Source organism: Streptopelia decaocto (genome assembly GCF_964273445.1).
Source record: "Streptopelia decaocto genome assembly, chromosome: 20".
NCBI classification, from domain to species: Eukaryota; Metazoa; Chordata; class Aves; order Columbiformes; family Columbidae; genus Streptopelia; species Streptopelia decaocto.
The window spans coordinates 6,209,841-6,227,432 of NC_138675.1; the positions used below are offsets into that span (position 1 = coordinate 6,209,841).

Below are 17,592 nucleotides of genomic sequence, written 5' to 3' on the forward strand. Positions count from 1 at the left end.
TCTGCGCTCGCTCCGGACCGCCGCGCTCCATGGCCAAACCGCCTCTGCCCTTCGCTCGGGCTGCATCTCTCTCCTCCTCCCTCTCCTCCTCCTCCCTGTGATTATCTGCACAGGACATGACTAGTATCTCCGGAACACTTTTAGTTTGCTCCCCCCCGCGCTCGGTGGGATTAATCTCTCGTTTCGGAGGTTATTTTCGGCACGGAGCGATGCCCGAGCCGGGCAGCGGGGCCGGGGGCGAGTGAGGCGGCGGAGCGGGCAGAGCAGGAGCCGCTCCCGCCGAGGAGCAGCCCCTGCCCGCTCCCGCACGGCGCCGGGAGAGCCCGTGGGGGCTGCTGCTGCCGAGCAACCAGCCCTGGCTTCAAACTAAGCCTCAACTTCACACAGCAAGGGAGGATGGCAACACTACTGGAGCTCTGGAGCTGCCAAGAGAGCCGGGAGACCTGGGTTGTGTTTGCCACTTGCTACTAAATGGGATTAAAATGGAATTTCTTACCTGGGTTTTTCCTGCCTTGGTTCTGCTGTGCACCCAACAGCACAGGTGTATCAGGTAAGAAACACCTTATCGTTCTTTCTTGACATCCCTCCTTCCCGTGTGCCTGGAGCCCGTATTTCCCGCTCCCACCCTGGGATGTTCTCCATTTACGGCTGTGACTGCTCGAGTGAGTGTTCAATAGATAAATGGGGCTTGACTGAAGAGTTTCCTCAATGTGCCCCATTTTCCTCTCTTCCTTCTTTTTTTCTAGCTGAGGATGCACTTTTGCCAACCGAGCAGCAGTCTCTTGGGTTAATCAAGGTGTGTGTTTTTACCAGGGTGCCTGTGGAAGCTTTTCCCGAGGGCATTTGCTCCAAATCGGGGACAATCACTTTGTGTAACGCAGTGCGCATCACAGGCCCCCTAAGAGCTCTCTAGAGGGCCTGCTTAACGTGAAACTCTTCCATAAACCCAGCCCAAGCAGTGGGGCACTAAGTGAACAGCTTTGCTTAGGGCCTCCACAGGCACAATTAAAAGCCCCAAATACAGACATTCCTTTCTAATGGGTTCATTAAGTCTCCTGAACTTGAGATAAGAGGAAAAGACTGGCAGAGGTCTTAGAAAAAAACATTTGAAGAACACCAACCATTTCTTAAAATAATAAATGGTAAAGATCTGTGTTTGCAGTTCTCAGTCACATCTATTCTGAAGGTGTTAGCTAGGCAACCAGCTATATTCTCTGTATATTCTCTCCAGATCTGGAGGCTGGATGTGGAGAAAGCTTGCCATGATTACGCAATGAAAATAGAAGGGGGAGTAAAAAAGAACTTGCTGCCTGTAAAAACATGCCTGCATCGCCCAGAGCACAAACGGCTGTGGGATCGAAGGGGTCTTCCTTCCTCTACTGCAGAGACATCATTAATAGCTTCAGAGGGGCGTAAGCAGCAAAGTGGTAATGGTAGTAAGACATAACATTGCTGTTATAGTATTTGGAATCAATTAGTGAGATCTGATCTTTTCTGTGGGAAGGAAAAGGATCTTGCATTAGAGCAAGTGTCAACTGCTGTCATTCAGGGCTGACACGATGATTTATCCCATGACCTTGAATCTGTTGTGCAGGGTCAGATCCTGACACCCTCTGCTCTGAATCAATCTGGTACTACAGAGAAGGCAGAGAAAATGCTGCTCGTGACCTAAGGGCATCAGGGTCTTGCCCATAGTTTCAATGATCCTGTTTCCCTAGCTGAGCTTGGGCGAGCATTAAGTATTGTGGTTGAAAAGTGGTGTTTGAGTATAAAAGAAGGGAAAAAAGGATTTTAAGGAAGAGTCAGCCTGATTCCCCTTGTAAGGGCCCAGGAAGCACATTAACTCCCTTCCTTGGAGTTCTGTAATACAGTATTAGATATCATTCTTTGCTATGGGGTGCTTTTATGAAGAGCACTATCTTATTAATACTGTGGTTTTATAATAATGGGCCAGACTTCCACTAGCTACGTTTTGTTGCTCTGATTTTCTTTTCCAAATGTGATGTGATCCCGGTTAGGATGACAGAGGTCGATCAACAGCACTCCGTGCTCATGAGTTCTGTGGGGCGTCCGTTGACAGGTGTGAGCAAACACGTAGTTACTAACGGAAGAACATTCCAGTGAGTAGAATTGTCTGGTCCGCTTGAGGCCGTGATCAGTGGCAAGAAATTGGGCATTTCTGTGACTGGTGGCTCTTTGGGGCAAAGACTGCAGCTTCCACTATTTTATCAGAGTTTGATACGCTCTGGATGCTGCAATAATAAATGTGTCCTAGTGAATGAGATTGTCTGCTGAAATACACTTTGGGAAATATTTCTTCGTTTGCAAAGAGAAAGAGTATTATTGATAGGAGTTTGGGGATGTGTGTCTGTACTTTGTAACTCTTTACTGAAAGAGATTTTAATCATCTAACTAAAAACAGATGTATCTTTTGTATTTAAGATTCTACTATGTTAAATGATGCTTATATGTTTGCATAGAATTGTCCTTCTGTTGTGTCTCTCTCTCAGCCCTTTACTTCTATTCATGGAAACAGAGCAGCTTTAACACGTGAATATATGCGAAGAGTGGTCTGTTTTCTGTAGCTTAAAACTCACAGAGAGGAAATAAGGGCTTTTATATTCAAAAGGTTACCATGACTTAAGCCTAATGCTTTTTCAATTACATTTAAAAATACGAAACATATTCACAGTGAGCTTCACTTAGAGTCAGGAATGGCAGATGGGAAGGACACACACAGTGCTCTGGATAATCCTGGAGTTTGACAGAGGCCAGACTGTTCCCTGACCTTGCAGGAGATCCTTTGTCTTTTTCTCAAGAAAAGGTTTTCTTTAGTGGCAATGACATCTGGCACATCTGCCCCCAGAAGATTATCTCGAAGGAGATGAAATGTACTCCAGCCCAGGCCTCAGTATCAGGCAAACTGGTATTTCCATCCACCACGTTAGCAGATTTTCATCTGCCATCAGGTGAGCAGATTTAAAGAAGAAACAGGAGATGCAAAAAAGTGCTTTTCCACATCTTACTGCTATACATATTTATCAAAAGGTCAGCACACCCTCCCTACAAATGTGACCCAAAATCAAGATCCCATGTCAAATACATTTAGAAGTGAACCAGTAGTATAAACACCAACAAAGTAAACCCAGCCATAAATTATCTCAGCTGTAATACTTCGGTAGCTCCCACTGGTATCAAGTGCATACAGCTCTGCTAACTTCAACACATTTGTTACACTGATGATCTGACCCTAGGGCTTTATTAATAATAGAAACAAGATTCATTTTAATTGTGTCATGGATATTTAAGTAAAACTCCCTCTAGATGGTAATCTGCTTAAAACACATGGCAAGCTACAGCCCACAGTTTTTAACCCAGCTCTCATCATTTTAACTTCCTTTTAGCAATATGGCTCTCCTTAATGCCCTTAAAATAGAGCCCTGACAGAGGAAAACTGCTGCCTGCTGGAAACGCTGCTTCAGAAAGATGAGGCTCCTGGCAGTTCTTACAGTGACATGAGTTCTCTTATGGCAACTCGCTTGTCTGGGGACGAGTTCTTGATACACACAAGGAGCAACATCCATTGTGAAAGGGGAGAAGCAGAATTTGTTTAAATATTTTTCTTGGGTTGAGGACTCATAAATATCCATGGAATTCTTCCATTTTCTGTTATTTTTCTGTTTGTAAGCATGGCCAGGTTTTAAAAGATACTTATTCTCTTTACCTAGAGCTATGAATGACATCGGAGATTACATAGGTTCCAACATCGAAATATCCTGGTTACCCAACCTGGATGATTTAATGAAAGGGTATGCACGTAATTTCAGGCCTGGGATTGGAGGTGAGACTTTGGGAGCAATGTCTCCTTGTTTCTTACAATCCTTCTGCCCTCTGATGTTTATGTGAACTTCATCCTCTACAGCATTAAAATGTTGTGGTTGTCTATTGCTTGCATACTGGAAATAATAACAATCAACAATTCACTTGATCTCGAAAAAAGAAAATGTGATCTGTAAAAGATTTAAATCTCTTTCCCCGAGGTAGATTTTACTTGGAAAGTGAACTTCATCACAGAAAATACTTTTATGAATTCACTCTGCATGAAAGAATGAACAGTCTTGAGTCATCTGTATTTTTAGAGGTACTATCATGATGTACATCACGCCATTCAACCATTTTTTCTCAGGTCCTCCTGTGAACGTTGCTCTTGCCATTGAAGTAGCCAGCATCGACCACATCTCCGAGGTGAACATGGTACGTTAGCGCTCAAACGACCAGGTTGTGACCGTGTGTCCTGCAGTGACCGGGGGTGTGCAACACCCGCCAGAGGGGCAGCTGAGCCCCAGCGTGTTTGGAGCGGAGAAATGCCAGGAGAAGATACTGCAAAGAACAAATAATGTGTCTTAAGACACAGGCAGAGTCTCTCCTGGCAGACACAGGCAGTTACAAGAATCCAGCCATGTATGTCACTGCGATTTCTTTCTGCAGTTTGCAAGGTTGGGTCAGTGCGGCATTTACTAACAGAAAGTCTAATTTTAAGCACTAACTCCAACTTCTGTTCAAATTCCTCTCCACCACAGACACTTCCAAAGGGAAGCTGAGGGCACCACTTGTTGTGAGATGCTCCTTTTTTGTGTGTGAAGACCCCTCAGTAAAGCAGTGGAGTACAGCAACTTACGAGTCACATAAACGAGCGTAGCCACAAATAAACTGCATCTCTGAAACACAAAAGATTTACTTTTAAAACCAAAATTTTGACTTTTTGCCCATGCTTTCCCTTCCTTACAGGTGCATAACTTCACCTGGTTCTTTAGTCTTGGTTTAAAAACCCTTCAAAACCAGCATTTGTGCTTGTGGAGATAAACTGATTTTCTTCATTAAGACATACGCAACTCTCGCAACGTGTTGTATTTAACACCGACACCGAATCACTTCTTGATATCTTGGGTTTATCTGTGGTAGAAGTACATGGCAGAAGTAAAAATGCTTGGGCAGCTCTCTCTGGTTGACTGAGTATAAAAAGAACACATTTCTAGGCTAATGCAGTGATTTTTTTACCAAGACTCAAGGCAGTATCATTGTATTTGGTTAGCACCACTTTCTAATTGGGATTCCTCTTCTCACAGGAATATACCATGACGGTATTTTTGCACCAGAGCTGGCGAGACGACCGTCTGTCCTACAACCACACCAACGAGACTCTGGGCTTGGACAGCCGCTTTGTGGACAAGCTCTGGTTGCCAGATACTTTCATAGTAAACGCCAAGTCCGCCTGGTTCCACGACGTGACCGTGGAGAACAAACTCATCAGGCTCCAGCCAGATGGAGTCATTTTATACAGCATCAGGTGGGGGAGAAAGATGACAAGGGTAACCCACCATGGATTAACTTTTTGAACAGACTGTAATCGCTCAGTTTTCCTAGGATGATTTCCTAAAATTAATTTAAAATGGAAGAAAGTACTGGTGACTGCTACCAGAGATCCCTTTGCTTTACAAGGATGACACTGCCAGGGAGGTATCTTGGGCACATCTTCCACTGCCTAATCACTGATCACATTCAGAATGTCCTTAATAGGAGATAAGCACCTCATAACTACCTGGTCACAAGCAAGGAGGTGCTGAATACAGAGCAAAGATCCTGTTCTCCGCTCTCACCATTTTCCAAGGGAAGTTTGAGCCTGATTTCAGAGAACGTAGCATTCCCTCACTTTGGAAGATTGCTCTGCCTAGAACTCAGTAACTATATTTGAAGTTAATTGCGTAATGTTCTAAAAAATAATGAATGCGCACCTTTGACATTGTAAGTCCAAAGTCACCTTGAAGGTATTGGTAGTGATCTTGGGGAGAGTGGGGGTAGATTTGACTCAGAAATTCCTTTTTCTTAGCAGAACTATTATAGCTGAAGTGTCCTCTGACATTAGACACATCATTTCACCTTTCTTAAATGTTTCCCTACCTTTGGGTTCCCCACAGACTTAGGAAAACCAATAGCCATAAGGATTTTGTAAACAGTTCCCTGTATCAGCACTAAGGTTTCCAAGTTTTCCATTTAGTCTTTGAATTGCTCGGAAAGGCTCTGAATGCACCTAACGGGTGTTCCTGTTGCTCGGAACAGGATCACCTCAACAGTGGCCTGTGACATGGACCTCTCCAAGTACCCCATGGATGAGCAGGAGTGCATGTTGGATTTGGAGAGCTGTAAGGGCTGAGTATAGTCTTTTATTTCATTTGCATTTTGTTTAAAGCCTGCATTGCTGGTACTGAGTTTGCTGGAATGATTCTGCCTTAGTCAATCATCTAAGGGCTGCCTTAGGATTAGAAATAAATGGTACAAACATGAATCCCTTTATTCTCTGTGCTGGGCATTAGACAATGGACTTTTCAGTACCAGTTCAGCTCTGATCCAATTGAAAACTGTAAGATTTGACCTAGTGAAGGTGAACAACCCATAGTCCTGCTGACAAATGTCTGGGACTTTGTGCTTCATGTAAAACCCCGTGCAGTTGTGTCAGTCACTGGCATTACTGAGGTTTCCATCAAATCCAGTGAGAACAAGCCGAGAGGCCCACAGGCAAAATTTGATGTGCTATTTTTTCTTTATGAGAAAAGAGGAAAAATAAAGAATTCCCTCCTTTTAATGAATGCAACTGTGACTAACCCTTACATTGCTGTTTGACCTGCCTGGGCATTCCTGTGTACGTTACACAGAAATCAGAATACTGCATGGGGTGGCTTAAATTCCTTTGTACTCACAAAGGAGGGCGAAGAGTGAATTTATATTTTGTCCAAGCTGTGTTTTAGCCATGATCAGCATATAATTCCCATAAGCATCACTGCCTGACTGGTACAGAGAACTTACAAAGTCAGTTTGTGAGCCTGGAGATAGACTTGCAGTACAGAACTACACTCTGATCTGTCTGCAGTAGGAAAGACGTAGATAAATTAGATTTAGTAGTGATTTTCTGTGACTCTGAGATCCAAGCACAGGGCCGGGGAAAGTAGGCTCCTCCGAGTGCTACAGTAACAGTTTCTTTAAGTGAGTATGCAAATGAGCTTTTTGAGAGATAAATTGAATACTTCTCATGGCACTGATGCGCATTGTTCCGTACCACATATTGCAAGTCAGTGTGAATCAACTTGGACGATTGTCCCTGCAGGAAGCCCGTCCCGGTGTGACGCTGGCAGCACTGGTGCTGCCAGGCCAGTGAGTTATCCAGACTGAATCTCAGCATGTTGGCAATGGGATGGGGGAAAATCAGCGTAGCAGAGGAATTAGAAGACTTCCATGATGAGTCCTAGAAGTTCTTAATTTCTTCTTCAAACGTCATGTTTATTCGGCTTTCTTTTGGCAGATGGCTACTCTTCAGAGGACATTGTCTACCACTGGTCAGAAAACCAGGAGGAGATCCACGGGCTGGATAAGCTGCAGCTTGCTCAGTTCACAATTACCAATTATCAGTTCACAACAGAAATGATGAACTTCAAATCTGGTAACAGGATCTGTCTTCAGTTCAGGGGCAGTATCTGACTTTTTCCTGCATAGGGAAACTTCCTATAATAGAAAATCCTTCTTCTTAAGTAACTAATTTAAGAATCGGTCAGGTTTCTGGTAAGGGTTTTCTCTAGCTTACACTTGCAAAAAATGCCAACCTTCGCTGAGCCTTCAGGTAGCCACTGCAGCACATTGTGCCCTTTAGCTCTGTGTGTTTGACAAAATACTGCATGGAGTAGCCAGACAGCGCTTGATGAAAAGCACTTGAGGTGGAGCTCACATTTTCTTGACCTAATTTGCAACTTCACATAAAGAAAAATTTCCATTAACCCTGATGTTATGAGGCTTATGACGTACAGTCAGATCATTCTAATTCTATCCAGCAGCAGTCAGTGGTGTGTATGTGTATCCCTGGATTTATTGCAATGTTTGTAAAAGATTGGAGTCATTTCTTTCCTGCTGATTTTTCATCCCCTTTCAGATTCTCATTTATGCTGCACATCTCCTCTAAGCTCTTTTTTGAGTTTGAAATTAACTTGGCCTTTTAAAAAATCTAAATTTAGTATCTGGAGGACTTTCTACAGCAGATGATAAGACAGTACACATTTTGAAGCAATACTGTTATTTGAGAAGACTCATGATTTTATTTTCAGATCTGGCATTGATATGACCTGAGGCAAATCATTTGACCTATTCTTAGCTAACAGTGCTGATGAGAACTGCAGAGCCTGGTGCCGGCTTTATGAAGACTGATTGAGCAACAGCCAAAAAAGATTTTTGTGATTCTTGTCCAAAAGATGTAAATCTGTGTCATCATAAGAAATGTTCTTTTGAATATCAGTTTAACTGTAATTCACAGAGTCAGGATCTTTGTCTGCCCTTCCCTCCAGCAGGTCAGTTCCCCAGGCTCAGCCTTCACTTCCACCTTCGGCGAAATCGGGGAGTTTACATCATTCAGTCTTACGTTCCCTCTATCTTACTGGTGGCCATGTCGTGGGTGTCGTTCTGGATCAGCCAGTCGGCTGTGCCCGCCAGAGTGTCACTAGGTAAGGACACGCTGAACTTGAACTATGGTCTCTAATAATCGTTATCCATGAAGATGCATTTATGAATACTATGTTTATAGAAGGTCCTTTAAAAGATTTCCTTCATGTTTTGATTTGTGTCATGCTATCAGAGCAGCTGCCTCAGTAAGGAACAGAAACCAACCAGCTAAGGATGGTTAAAAGCAATCGGGAATGTGAAGCTGATATATGAAAGAATTAATTTGAAGGAACTGGGACAGTGACAAAAAAATGTTTCTAGAGATTGTGGATCTGCTTGCCTGAGTGAGGGTTGCAAGTCCAGATGCAAATGTTTTTGAGAGTTAAATCCAATTTTCTGGTTTTGTTTGTCCTGGCCTAGAACAAAACCAAGGATAACGTGTTTGAAGCTGCCAGAGCTGTACAAATGTGCAGTTTTTTACAAGCTCCCATTTTGCAAATCAGAAGCTGCACTTGTTAAGGGGCTTCTACTGTGAAAATCTTCCTCAGCTTCAAATTAGTAAATACACTTATTATTGTGTACACTGTGAAATCTAAAGTACATTTTCTCACGCTACACTGCAGGTATAACCACGGTTCTTACTATGACAACACTGATGGTCAGTGCACGATCTTCACTTCCACGAGCATCCGCCATCAAAGCACTTGACGTTTACTTCTGGATTTGCTACGTGTTTGTCTTCGCGGCGCTGGTAGAATACGCATTTGCACATTTCAATGCTGACTACATGAAAAAGCAAAAGAACAAGATAAAGGCGCGAAGGCAGAGTGCAGAGGTCAGTAAGAGGAATACTGAGAATAACTTTGCAAAAGCAGTCACCCTGCATTATGAGCTTTCTCTACTATAGAAGCGAATTCTTCTATCCAGATTTGTACATCTTATACCTTGAGAATATATTTAGGCCCTTTGATATTTGTTCAGTCCTCAGTGTAAGTTACATGGAGTTGCTCCTCTAGGGACACGTCCATGTCATGGCTGGCTGGATGAAGTACGCTGACTTTGCCCTATAAATCGCTATTATAGGTTCTCTTCTTTCTTTTGCAGATAAACGTGAAGAATGCTATTGTTCTGTTTTCCCTTTCCATAGCCGGTGTGAACCAGGAACTGGCCATTTCTAATCGGCAGCACCGAATTCCCAGAAGCCTTCCTGGATCATACGGCACCATAGAAATAGAAACTGGAGAGACAAAACATCAGCAAGTAATGAAACTGGATAAAAAGAGTGGTCTGAAGTCGCTCTTTAAGCCCATCGATGCTGATACCATTGACATATATGCCCGAGCCGTGTTCCCAGCAGCCTTTGCAGCAGTCAATGTTATATACTGGGTTGCATACACAATGTGAAAAAAAATACCATGTGAAGAAGAGCTATGAATTGAACAATACCTACAGACTAAAACGCTCTTGCTGAAACTGTATCGATCCATCTCTTCTCAAAATATTTTCCAATGAGCTCGAGACATTTATGAAGTCAAGAAAGTCCTACAATAGATTCCTACTAAAAGCAGCAATTCACGACTGATCTGATTTGGTGCAGTAGCAGCTGTACTCTGCCAAACAATCCCAGCTCCTTATTTCCTGTATTACCATGAGACAATTTTTCATGTGTACATACTTGCAGCAGAAGTTTAAGTCTGAAATGACCATGGTTTTCCTTCACTTTAAGAGTTGATCTGTAATGAAGGTTTGGCTTTTCACACTCAGATAATTTCCTTTTTCATAACGGAAGAGCTAAGTCCTCACTTCTACACACGGGTCATTTTCTGCTTCTGGCCTTCTGTGGGATGGTCTAAGTTAACGCTGGTGGTAAAGCTGGATTTTTTTAATCATAAACATTTCAGGAATGAAGTAAAAGGGAATAGAGGGGAGCGGAGGCTTTTTTTAAAATTATAATTTGTCTTGGATAAAGTATTGAAAATATTTCAATGCTCTTAGTCACAGCATGAAATAAAATACACTAAATAAAATTCTACTGAATTGTTAATAATGCCTGTATTACACTTCAGATCTATGCTAATGAAAGTCTAAGCACAGAAACACAGTAATGTTTATTACTTTAATAGGCATCAAACCAAGCAGAAGTGATCTAGAAACACAGGGAAAGCACAGCCTTTCTGTCTTGTATTGGGAAAAATTGTAAAGGTGCTCTATGACGAAGGAACTCACCATAAGTCAGGCCCAGGTTCACCTCAGTCTTTAGTTTCTGTTATAATGGAAAAACTACCTGCCCACAGTGTGCTGGAGAGAGCAAACTGAGATCAAGCTGTAACCGTTCCACAAGTTCTCACCAGTCCAGCCCTGGACTGAGACACCTGGATTCTGCCCCAGGATCTTGCCACTGCCTGCTTGGGGAGTGTTAGTTGAGTCATTTCTCTGCATCATCTGCAAAACTGACATAATGATACTGATTTCTTTCCTATATCTTTGAGTTTTACAGAAGAAAAACCCTTCAGGAGAGACAGAAAGTCTTATCCTTCAACTAGGTAAGTGCGTCCAACTAGTATTTGTGAAAGCTGACTTTAGATGGGATGTCCTGGGGTCAAGGAGAGGGAAAAATACAAAACCAAACCAACCAAACAGTATGAGACAGGTCAGAAGGCACTTTTCTGTGTGGTACCTGAAAGCATTTGTATTCCTTTCAGCCATTTAGAGTACTGCTCTATGGACTGGCATATCTGTGAGAAAAAGAGTGGGATATGTGTTAATATAATCATTCTAAATGTGAAGTGTTAATAAAACCTAGATATACAGAAACTGGAGCTTCTATAACCATCAAAATAGACATTCAAACCATTGAACTGGAAGATAAAACACATTAGAAGGAAAATCAAAATAACCTCAGGGATTTCATCCCATAATGAAATCCTGCCTATTCGGCGCCCAAGGGCTTGTAAAACTCCGCTCTGGCCTCGCCAACAGAAGGGAAAGTGCCGCTGTGTGTCCCTGAGCGCTGGCTGGGGGGCACTTATGCAAACTGCTGTGCTTAGGTTAAAAAATAGCGGTTTCTGCCTCAAGAGGTGGTAAAGAATCAGAAAGCACAAGATGAAGAAGAGCAAGATACTGCGTGATTTGTTTGAAAGCGATGCGGGCAGTGACAGCACCACAAAGAGCTTAATACACAGAAATGACTGTCCTGTTTCTGGGTAGAAATGAAAGCAATTCTCCAAGTTAAAGCTCTCACATCAGTTCTTCACTGGTTTGCTAATCCAATAGATAACGTAGCGAAACCAATTTAACTCGATGAGGCTTCTACTGTTGGTACAACAAAACACTTAGAACGATTGCTCTGATTTTAAATACTCAGAGTCATTAACCTAAGAAAGCACTTCACGTTGGCAGGAAAACAGCACCCCTGCATATTTGTCTGTCAAGCCGAATAGATAATGAAAATCCTATTGAAAGTTACTGAGAGTATTTTCATTTAAAAATATCTGAAGCAACTCCCTCTTTCCCTCTTTATCATAGCAGCTTAAAACACTTGCAGCGTTTGAAAGCCTGTTTGACATTATTACAATACCACATGCAATACATACTACAAACATATATAGCTAATACTTCTTAATGAAAACTGAATAAAAAATTGGCAATGAACATGTCTGTTTGGATAGACTTGGTAGCTAAAATGAGAAAGGCACTGTCTTTTTCTGCCTTTATAGCTTGTGTTTAAAATGGAATGAATTTGAGGATCTAAGCCTATGGTTACATAATGCATTAGGGAGGGACGTGTTCTCTCCTATAGCAGCTTTATGTCACAGCTATTCCTTTTACTAAGTCCTGCACAGTAAAAACTAATCTGAAAAGACAGTCAAACCGAGGCTGTCAGAAAATGTAGCACCAGGAGAACTAATCAGATATTATTGGGAGTTCACTGTTCCGCAAAAAGATTGGTCCAAAAAAAGGAATCCAAATATCCCCCATTTCTGAGGTATCTGAAACCTCTGGATTCACTCTAAATCACTGTAGGTTTTGGACCAACCAATACACAGGCCTAATTCCACTGAACGGAACATCCCTCTAGCCCAGTGCCCAATCTCCACCTTTTGCTATGAATTCTGTCACAGAGTTGCTGACCGGGTGCGTTTTCACTCAAAACCATTGTTCTTTGTGCTCTCAAGCAGGGCAAAGACAGGCAAGATTACAAACCCCCGAAAAGTGCTGTCATTTCAGCTCACGCGGGAAAGAGCACCCAAGCTAAAGGCAGAACTATCTTACGTAGATAAAGCCTCCGACATTTCCATGAGGGGGTTTACCAACGATATTTTAACTTACCTTTCTAGAACCATTTAAATGCTTAATTGGAACACTTTAGGATAGTAAGGAGAAAGGTGCTCAGAAAGGTAAAGAATATTTGAAAGAGGTAGCAAATATTTTTTGGACCTCCAAACAAAGTTGTTCAGCAATAATTAGTCCTGCAACATAGTCACTGGGTAACTAAGTTCCTACAAACACAGGTTTGTGTCAGTTGCTTATGGGTAAGTAATCTGAACAGGAAGAGCACTGGGAATTACCTTTGCTAGCACAAATACCACAAACCTCTCCGTTTTCATGCAATGCATTACCAGATGGGGTAGGGAGGACGTTCTTCTTGCCATAGTAGTAAATAATTGGCCAGCTTCGAGGAGCAGACACGTGGAACAGGCGTAGCTGGAAGCAGCAAAACAGTATATAGGCCATTGAGCTATTCCAGTATTACAATTACTACAGTCTTAAGATTAAATAAAGATTGAGTGATGAAATACAGAGTAATCTGTAAAACATCTGGTGTAATAATCCATCCAGACTGTTCTTCCTCTATTACTACATTACTTTCAGAGTTAGACAAACACAAAAGATCTATTTCTGTACATCTTAAACTTGCCACGTTTTTGTAGATCTATTTCAGCTTATCCTACCCTCCCCTTTCCAGGCTGTGTGTGCAACTTTTCCATATACAAGATCATATGTGTCTATATATAAAAGACAGGAAGATTCTAGAGATGTTTATCAACTACGGTGCACATAGTATTTTAAAATTGAACCTGTACTTTATGAAGAAGAAACCTTTAATATGTCAGCCATGGTTCTTTCCAGATTGCCTGCAGCGGTGTTTCTGTGCGTGCTCACTGAAGGAACACTGGGAACTCGGGATGCCTGTCTCCCATCAGCTGAGCGCTGCTGGACCCATAACGAGAACCTGGGACAGCGCCGTTGAGTCCGGGCCAGGGACAGCAATAAGAAGAAGCCTCTTGAGGAATGAAGGTGCAAACATGATCCTCAGGGTTAAGTCTTTTTTTGTTTGTCTAAAACTTGCACCATTTCCTTCTATCCTCTGAAACAGCAACTGTGTGTCTTCAGCAGAAGCACCGATTTTCTTTCGTCCCTATTTTCTTTCACTGTTATCTTTCAGCGGAAGGATCATTGATTGCTGAAGGATTAGGACCAGGTTATGCAGCAAGAAGAAAAGAGCCCCCATAATTTACAGCGTATTGTGTGATGGTGGATGGCACTTTAAATTTTAAATATTAACAAATACAGAAGCATAGAGGTTTGGTTTCATTTGCTTTTAAACACACATAGCTTGGACTACCCATGGAATTCTTTATTCTCCTGCCTAATGCAGTGTCAACAAAAGCAAGTGAGCTTCTGGGTGCTTCTGTCTTATATAAGAAAGACAAGCAAGGGAGGTGTTGACTTAAAATAGTCTTGAGACATTATTCATTTTTTCTATTTTAACATGGGCTAGAAAAAAAACCCTAATATTCAATCTAGCGAGAAAATTTGCAAAGAATTACCATGGTGATTTCTGATGCTATGTAGGGTATATGCTTTACTCCAGTTTATGTTAAAATGTATTGATGCTTTGCCTTATAATTTTATGCGACTTAACTTGTTTTAACCAAAAGTACTATATATTTTTTTACTAACCCATCTGCATGAACTTCATATGCTGAAATACAAACCCTGGCTTACCGCATTCTACTAAGCAAAACCATTCTTTTGAATGACTATACATTGGCTAAGCTTTCTCTTATGGAACCAAAACCCCCAGGACCATCTTTAAATCTCCCTCCTATTGTTTGTAGCCTGGATTCACAAATTCACTCTTTTTTGGGTCTGTACTTCTCTTTACAACATCAACTTGCACAAGTGGAAGCACATAGGATGAATAAGCATTAGGATACTCCTTTTCTTTGCTTTATTTCCATAGCAGCTGTCGCTGGCACAGTAACAATAGGTTAACATAAAGCACAAGCACTCAAACAGATCTGTACATCAAAACGTGGAAAAAGAACTGCTGAGATTGTTTGTAAGGGAGGTCAGAGTTACTTGGAAAAGTTAAAATGCTTTTCTACTAGACAAACCTCGATCAGCAGATCAGAAACACGCAAATGCACAGTGGGAACAATAGGCACAAGAGTTAAAATATGGTAAAACGCAATCCACGCCATCCGTTTCAGATGCAGTAGGTACGTTCCAAAAACATGCGTTACTTACAGATTTTGAGCAGGATGAGCGAAGATGACAAGATAAAATTTGTTTCTGTCTCTTGGTTGTGTTTCAGAGAAAATGGTTCCCTTCAACCTAAAAACCAACAGAAAAACAGGTACATTGTTAGTTTTTTCTCCTGGTTTTGTAGATACTTGTGCCAAAATACTAGTTACAAGTGCTACATCTGCGAGCTCAAATTATTTTTACAGTATTCGCCAAACTAGCTGAGTTTTCAATCATGAAATATTCTCATTTCCTCCTGGCTGTAGTGTATAAATGATAAATGATATATGATAAATGATATGTGACAATTAGTTGTTTGAGTGGTGCACGTAGAGAAAATGGGCTGAGAGATTTCGGAATATTATTCCTTTCACTGAGAAGTTTAAGAGACACCACTCCCTTCATGTGAACCTGGAATCACTTCCTTTGGTTCCATGCTGTGGATTTGGTGAGGTATTTAGGTGCGTCATTTTTTTAAGCACGCAGGACCATTTGTTCTCTGAATGGCGGCCTGAGGCCGCAGGAACGTGTATCCCTGCACCAGGTTTCCTACATAACCACAGCAGTACTTTGGATGGCTGTTATCATTAACACCAAATCATTTATTCCCTTTAAACTCATTTTTAACGAGCAGTTCTCAACAGCCGGTACCATTGAAATAAAGAACACTCGCAAGCCTTGTACCTACAACTGTGTTTCCCAGACTAGGAGTATCTTGCCATCTGCTGGAAATGTGCAGATATACATGTTTAAATAAATACAGGCTTCAAAGTCACTGCCACAGGCAACAGTACAAGGAAACAATGAGGGAGACATTGCTGGGAAACCAACGCTCTGGGTGTTCATAACAATAATTCAATAGCGAGGTAATATCAGACTGATAGCAATCTGTGGCACAACTGGACGCTGAGACCGAATGCAGCGTTACACGTGTGGAGCCGCATAAACCAGGAGTAACTCCATTGTAGATGAGGCGACGGGTTAATAACACAAACACTGAGTCTATGGTCCTGGCAGATTTCACTAAAAACTCTCTGCAAATTAAGTATGTCCACCTCAAGATACCTTGCACTCGAGTGGTTATGTTGGCAGCTATTGGTCCTGGTTGCTAATAAGTCACACTGACTTAAATAAAATAATAAAAAAGAAAGTCAAATCTGCGTGGCTGTTTCCACAGGAGGGAACTCTTCCTTCTTTCTTATCAAACTTAACAAAACTTCCAATCACAGGTCGGAAGAACTGCGCCACCTTCTATCGCTCTATTCGACAACTCAAGGAGGTGAAGTCATCTAATTGACGTGACAGGGAGATCAAAGTCTAGTTTGCCCTGAAATCATTATGTTTGTAGACATATCTTACGTAATGTTTTCCACTTTAAGCAGAGGAAATGTGAAACACACAAAGATTTAAGGGCGCATTTTGAAACTATATTGATAGTTCCCACTAAGATAAAATTAACAGTGGGTACAAGTGCTAAACGGTGTGTAAAAACAATTAGATGTAGGTGCACACAAGATAACAGCAGGAGACCGAGGACTGATATTTTCTTCCATTTTCAAACCACATTATGACTCCTCAATGTCAGGTACTAAAAAAAATAATCTAATAGATGCGGCACCTTGGTTTGGTTTAGTTTTTGATTTTGGTGGGTTATGGTTGCCCAGTGGCAGATATTAGCAGATCAACAAAAGCCCCGAGGGAAACATTTTGCTTGAATTGCTGATTTGCTTGGAAATTTGTTTAGGACACAGGGGACAAGAGCAGCTTGGGCATCCCCGGCAGCATCTCCACCAGAGGACTCCAGAGCTCACCGTCCCACTCGCACCGGGAACAGGCAGAGCCCGGCCGCTCCTCCAGCCACGGCTCGGTCACCATTTGAGTTCAAAAAATCAGAGTATCGTTAGGAAACACTTTGTAAAGCTAAGAGCATTAACCGTTCCGCAGGCTATCTCTCGGGAAATTGTGGTTAATCCAACAACATTGCTACAACACATCCCATTGCTTCTCTCTCCCCGCCTGTCTGGTCACTCCGAAGTCTATTATTGCTAATCTTTGTTACTTTATTTCCTCTTTATTATCTTGGACGCGCTTTTCCTGCTTTAACGGTTTCGAGTGAAACGTTTTAAGGTCGGACGCTGTTACCTCACGGGAGGTTGCACAGTGGGTCTCCCAGGAGGCGATCCCGACAGCGCAGGGAGCGGCGGCCGGGCCGTGCGCTACGGGGTGTGTGTGCTGGCAGGGGGGCTGCTCACCTGCTGTGAGAGAATTTGGGATGGGGAGAAGGGGGAAGCGAGCGAGAGCTGCCCCCGGGGCAGACCCCCGCCCCGCCGGCGGCCCCGCCCCGCCGGCGGCCCCGCCCCGCCGGCGGCCCCGCCCCGCCGGCGGCCCCGCCCCGCCGGCGGCCCCGCCCCGCCGGCGGCCCCGCCCCGCCGGCGGCCCCGCCCCGCCGGCGGCCCCGCCCCGCCGGCGGCCCCGCCCCGCCGGCGGCCCCGCCCCGCCGGCGGCCCCGCCCCGCCGGCGGCCCCGCCCCGGGACCCCATCCCCGCCACCCCGGGAAGCCACAGGCCCGCGGCCCCGGGACGA

At 43.1% G+C, this 17,592-nt stretch overlaps 2 protein-coding genes across 5 annotated transcripts in view; one reads left to right on the forward strand and one right to left on the reverse strand.

The window, feature by feature from the left end:
* On the forward strand, positions 1–11,056 carry GABRD (gamma-aminobutyric acid type A receptor subunit delta). Of its 2 annotated transcripts, none has more exons than XM_082069565.1 (9): positions 1–550; positions 3,729–3,841; positions 4,187–4,254; positions 5,127–5,347; positions 6,118–6,200; positions 7,355–7,492; positions 8,385–8,540; positions 9,102–9,313; positions 9,583–11,056. In XM_082069565.1, exons 1-9 carry the CDS (start codon positions 483–485, stop codon positions 9,880–9,882), a joined length of 1,359 nt encoding a protein of 452 aa, XP_081925691.1. In that variant the 5' UTR covers positions 1–482; the 3' UTR covers positions 9,883–11,056. The 2 variants fall into 2 exon arrangements, with proteins under 2 accessions (XP_081925691.1, XP_081925692.1); XM_082069566.1 differs by having other exon boundaries at positions 8,388–8,540.
* LOC309448220 (uncharacterized protein) overlaps positions 4,111–17,592 on the reverse strand; it is a gene marked incomplete at its 5' end in the record, with an annotated part of 13,984 nt that continues 502 nt past the window's right edge. For 2 of the 3 annotated variants that reach the window (XR_014185754.1, XM_082069570.1), the window contains 4 exons: positions 4,111–4,718; positions 11,156–11,213; positions 13,047–13,182; positions 15,013–15,099. Coding sequence is in view for 2 of the 3 variants with exons in the window: in XM_082069570.1 (XP_081925696.1) it covers positions 4,675–4,718; positions 11,156–11,213; positions 13,047–13,182; positions 15,013–15,099 (325 nt within the window). Of the gene's footprint in view, positions 4,719–9,603; positions 9,716–11,111; positions 11,214–13,046; positions 13,183–15,012; positions 15,100–17,592 lie in introns of those variants that run through there. The other variant, XM_082069571.1, reaches the window with a different exon arrangement.

What these genes read in the sequence shown, in the direction of transcription:
- GABRD (XM_082069565.1), top strand. Translation starts at nt 483, where the DNA reads ATGGAATTTCTTACCTGGGTTTTTCCTGCCTTGGTTCTGCTGTGCACC. An exon ending in ACATCTCCGAGGTGAACATG is followed by an intron (nt 4,255 to 5,126) that starts GTACGTTAGCGC and finishes CTCTTCTCACAG; the next exon opens with GAATATACCATGACGGTATT. An exon ending in GCCCGCCAGAGTGTCACTAG is followed by an intron (nt 8,541 to 9,101) that starts GTAAGGACACGC and finishes GCTACACTGCAG; the next exon opens with GTATAACCACGGTTCTTACT.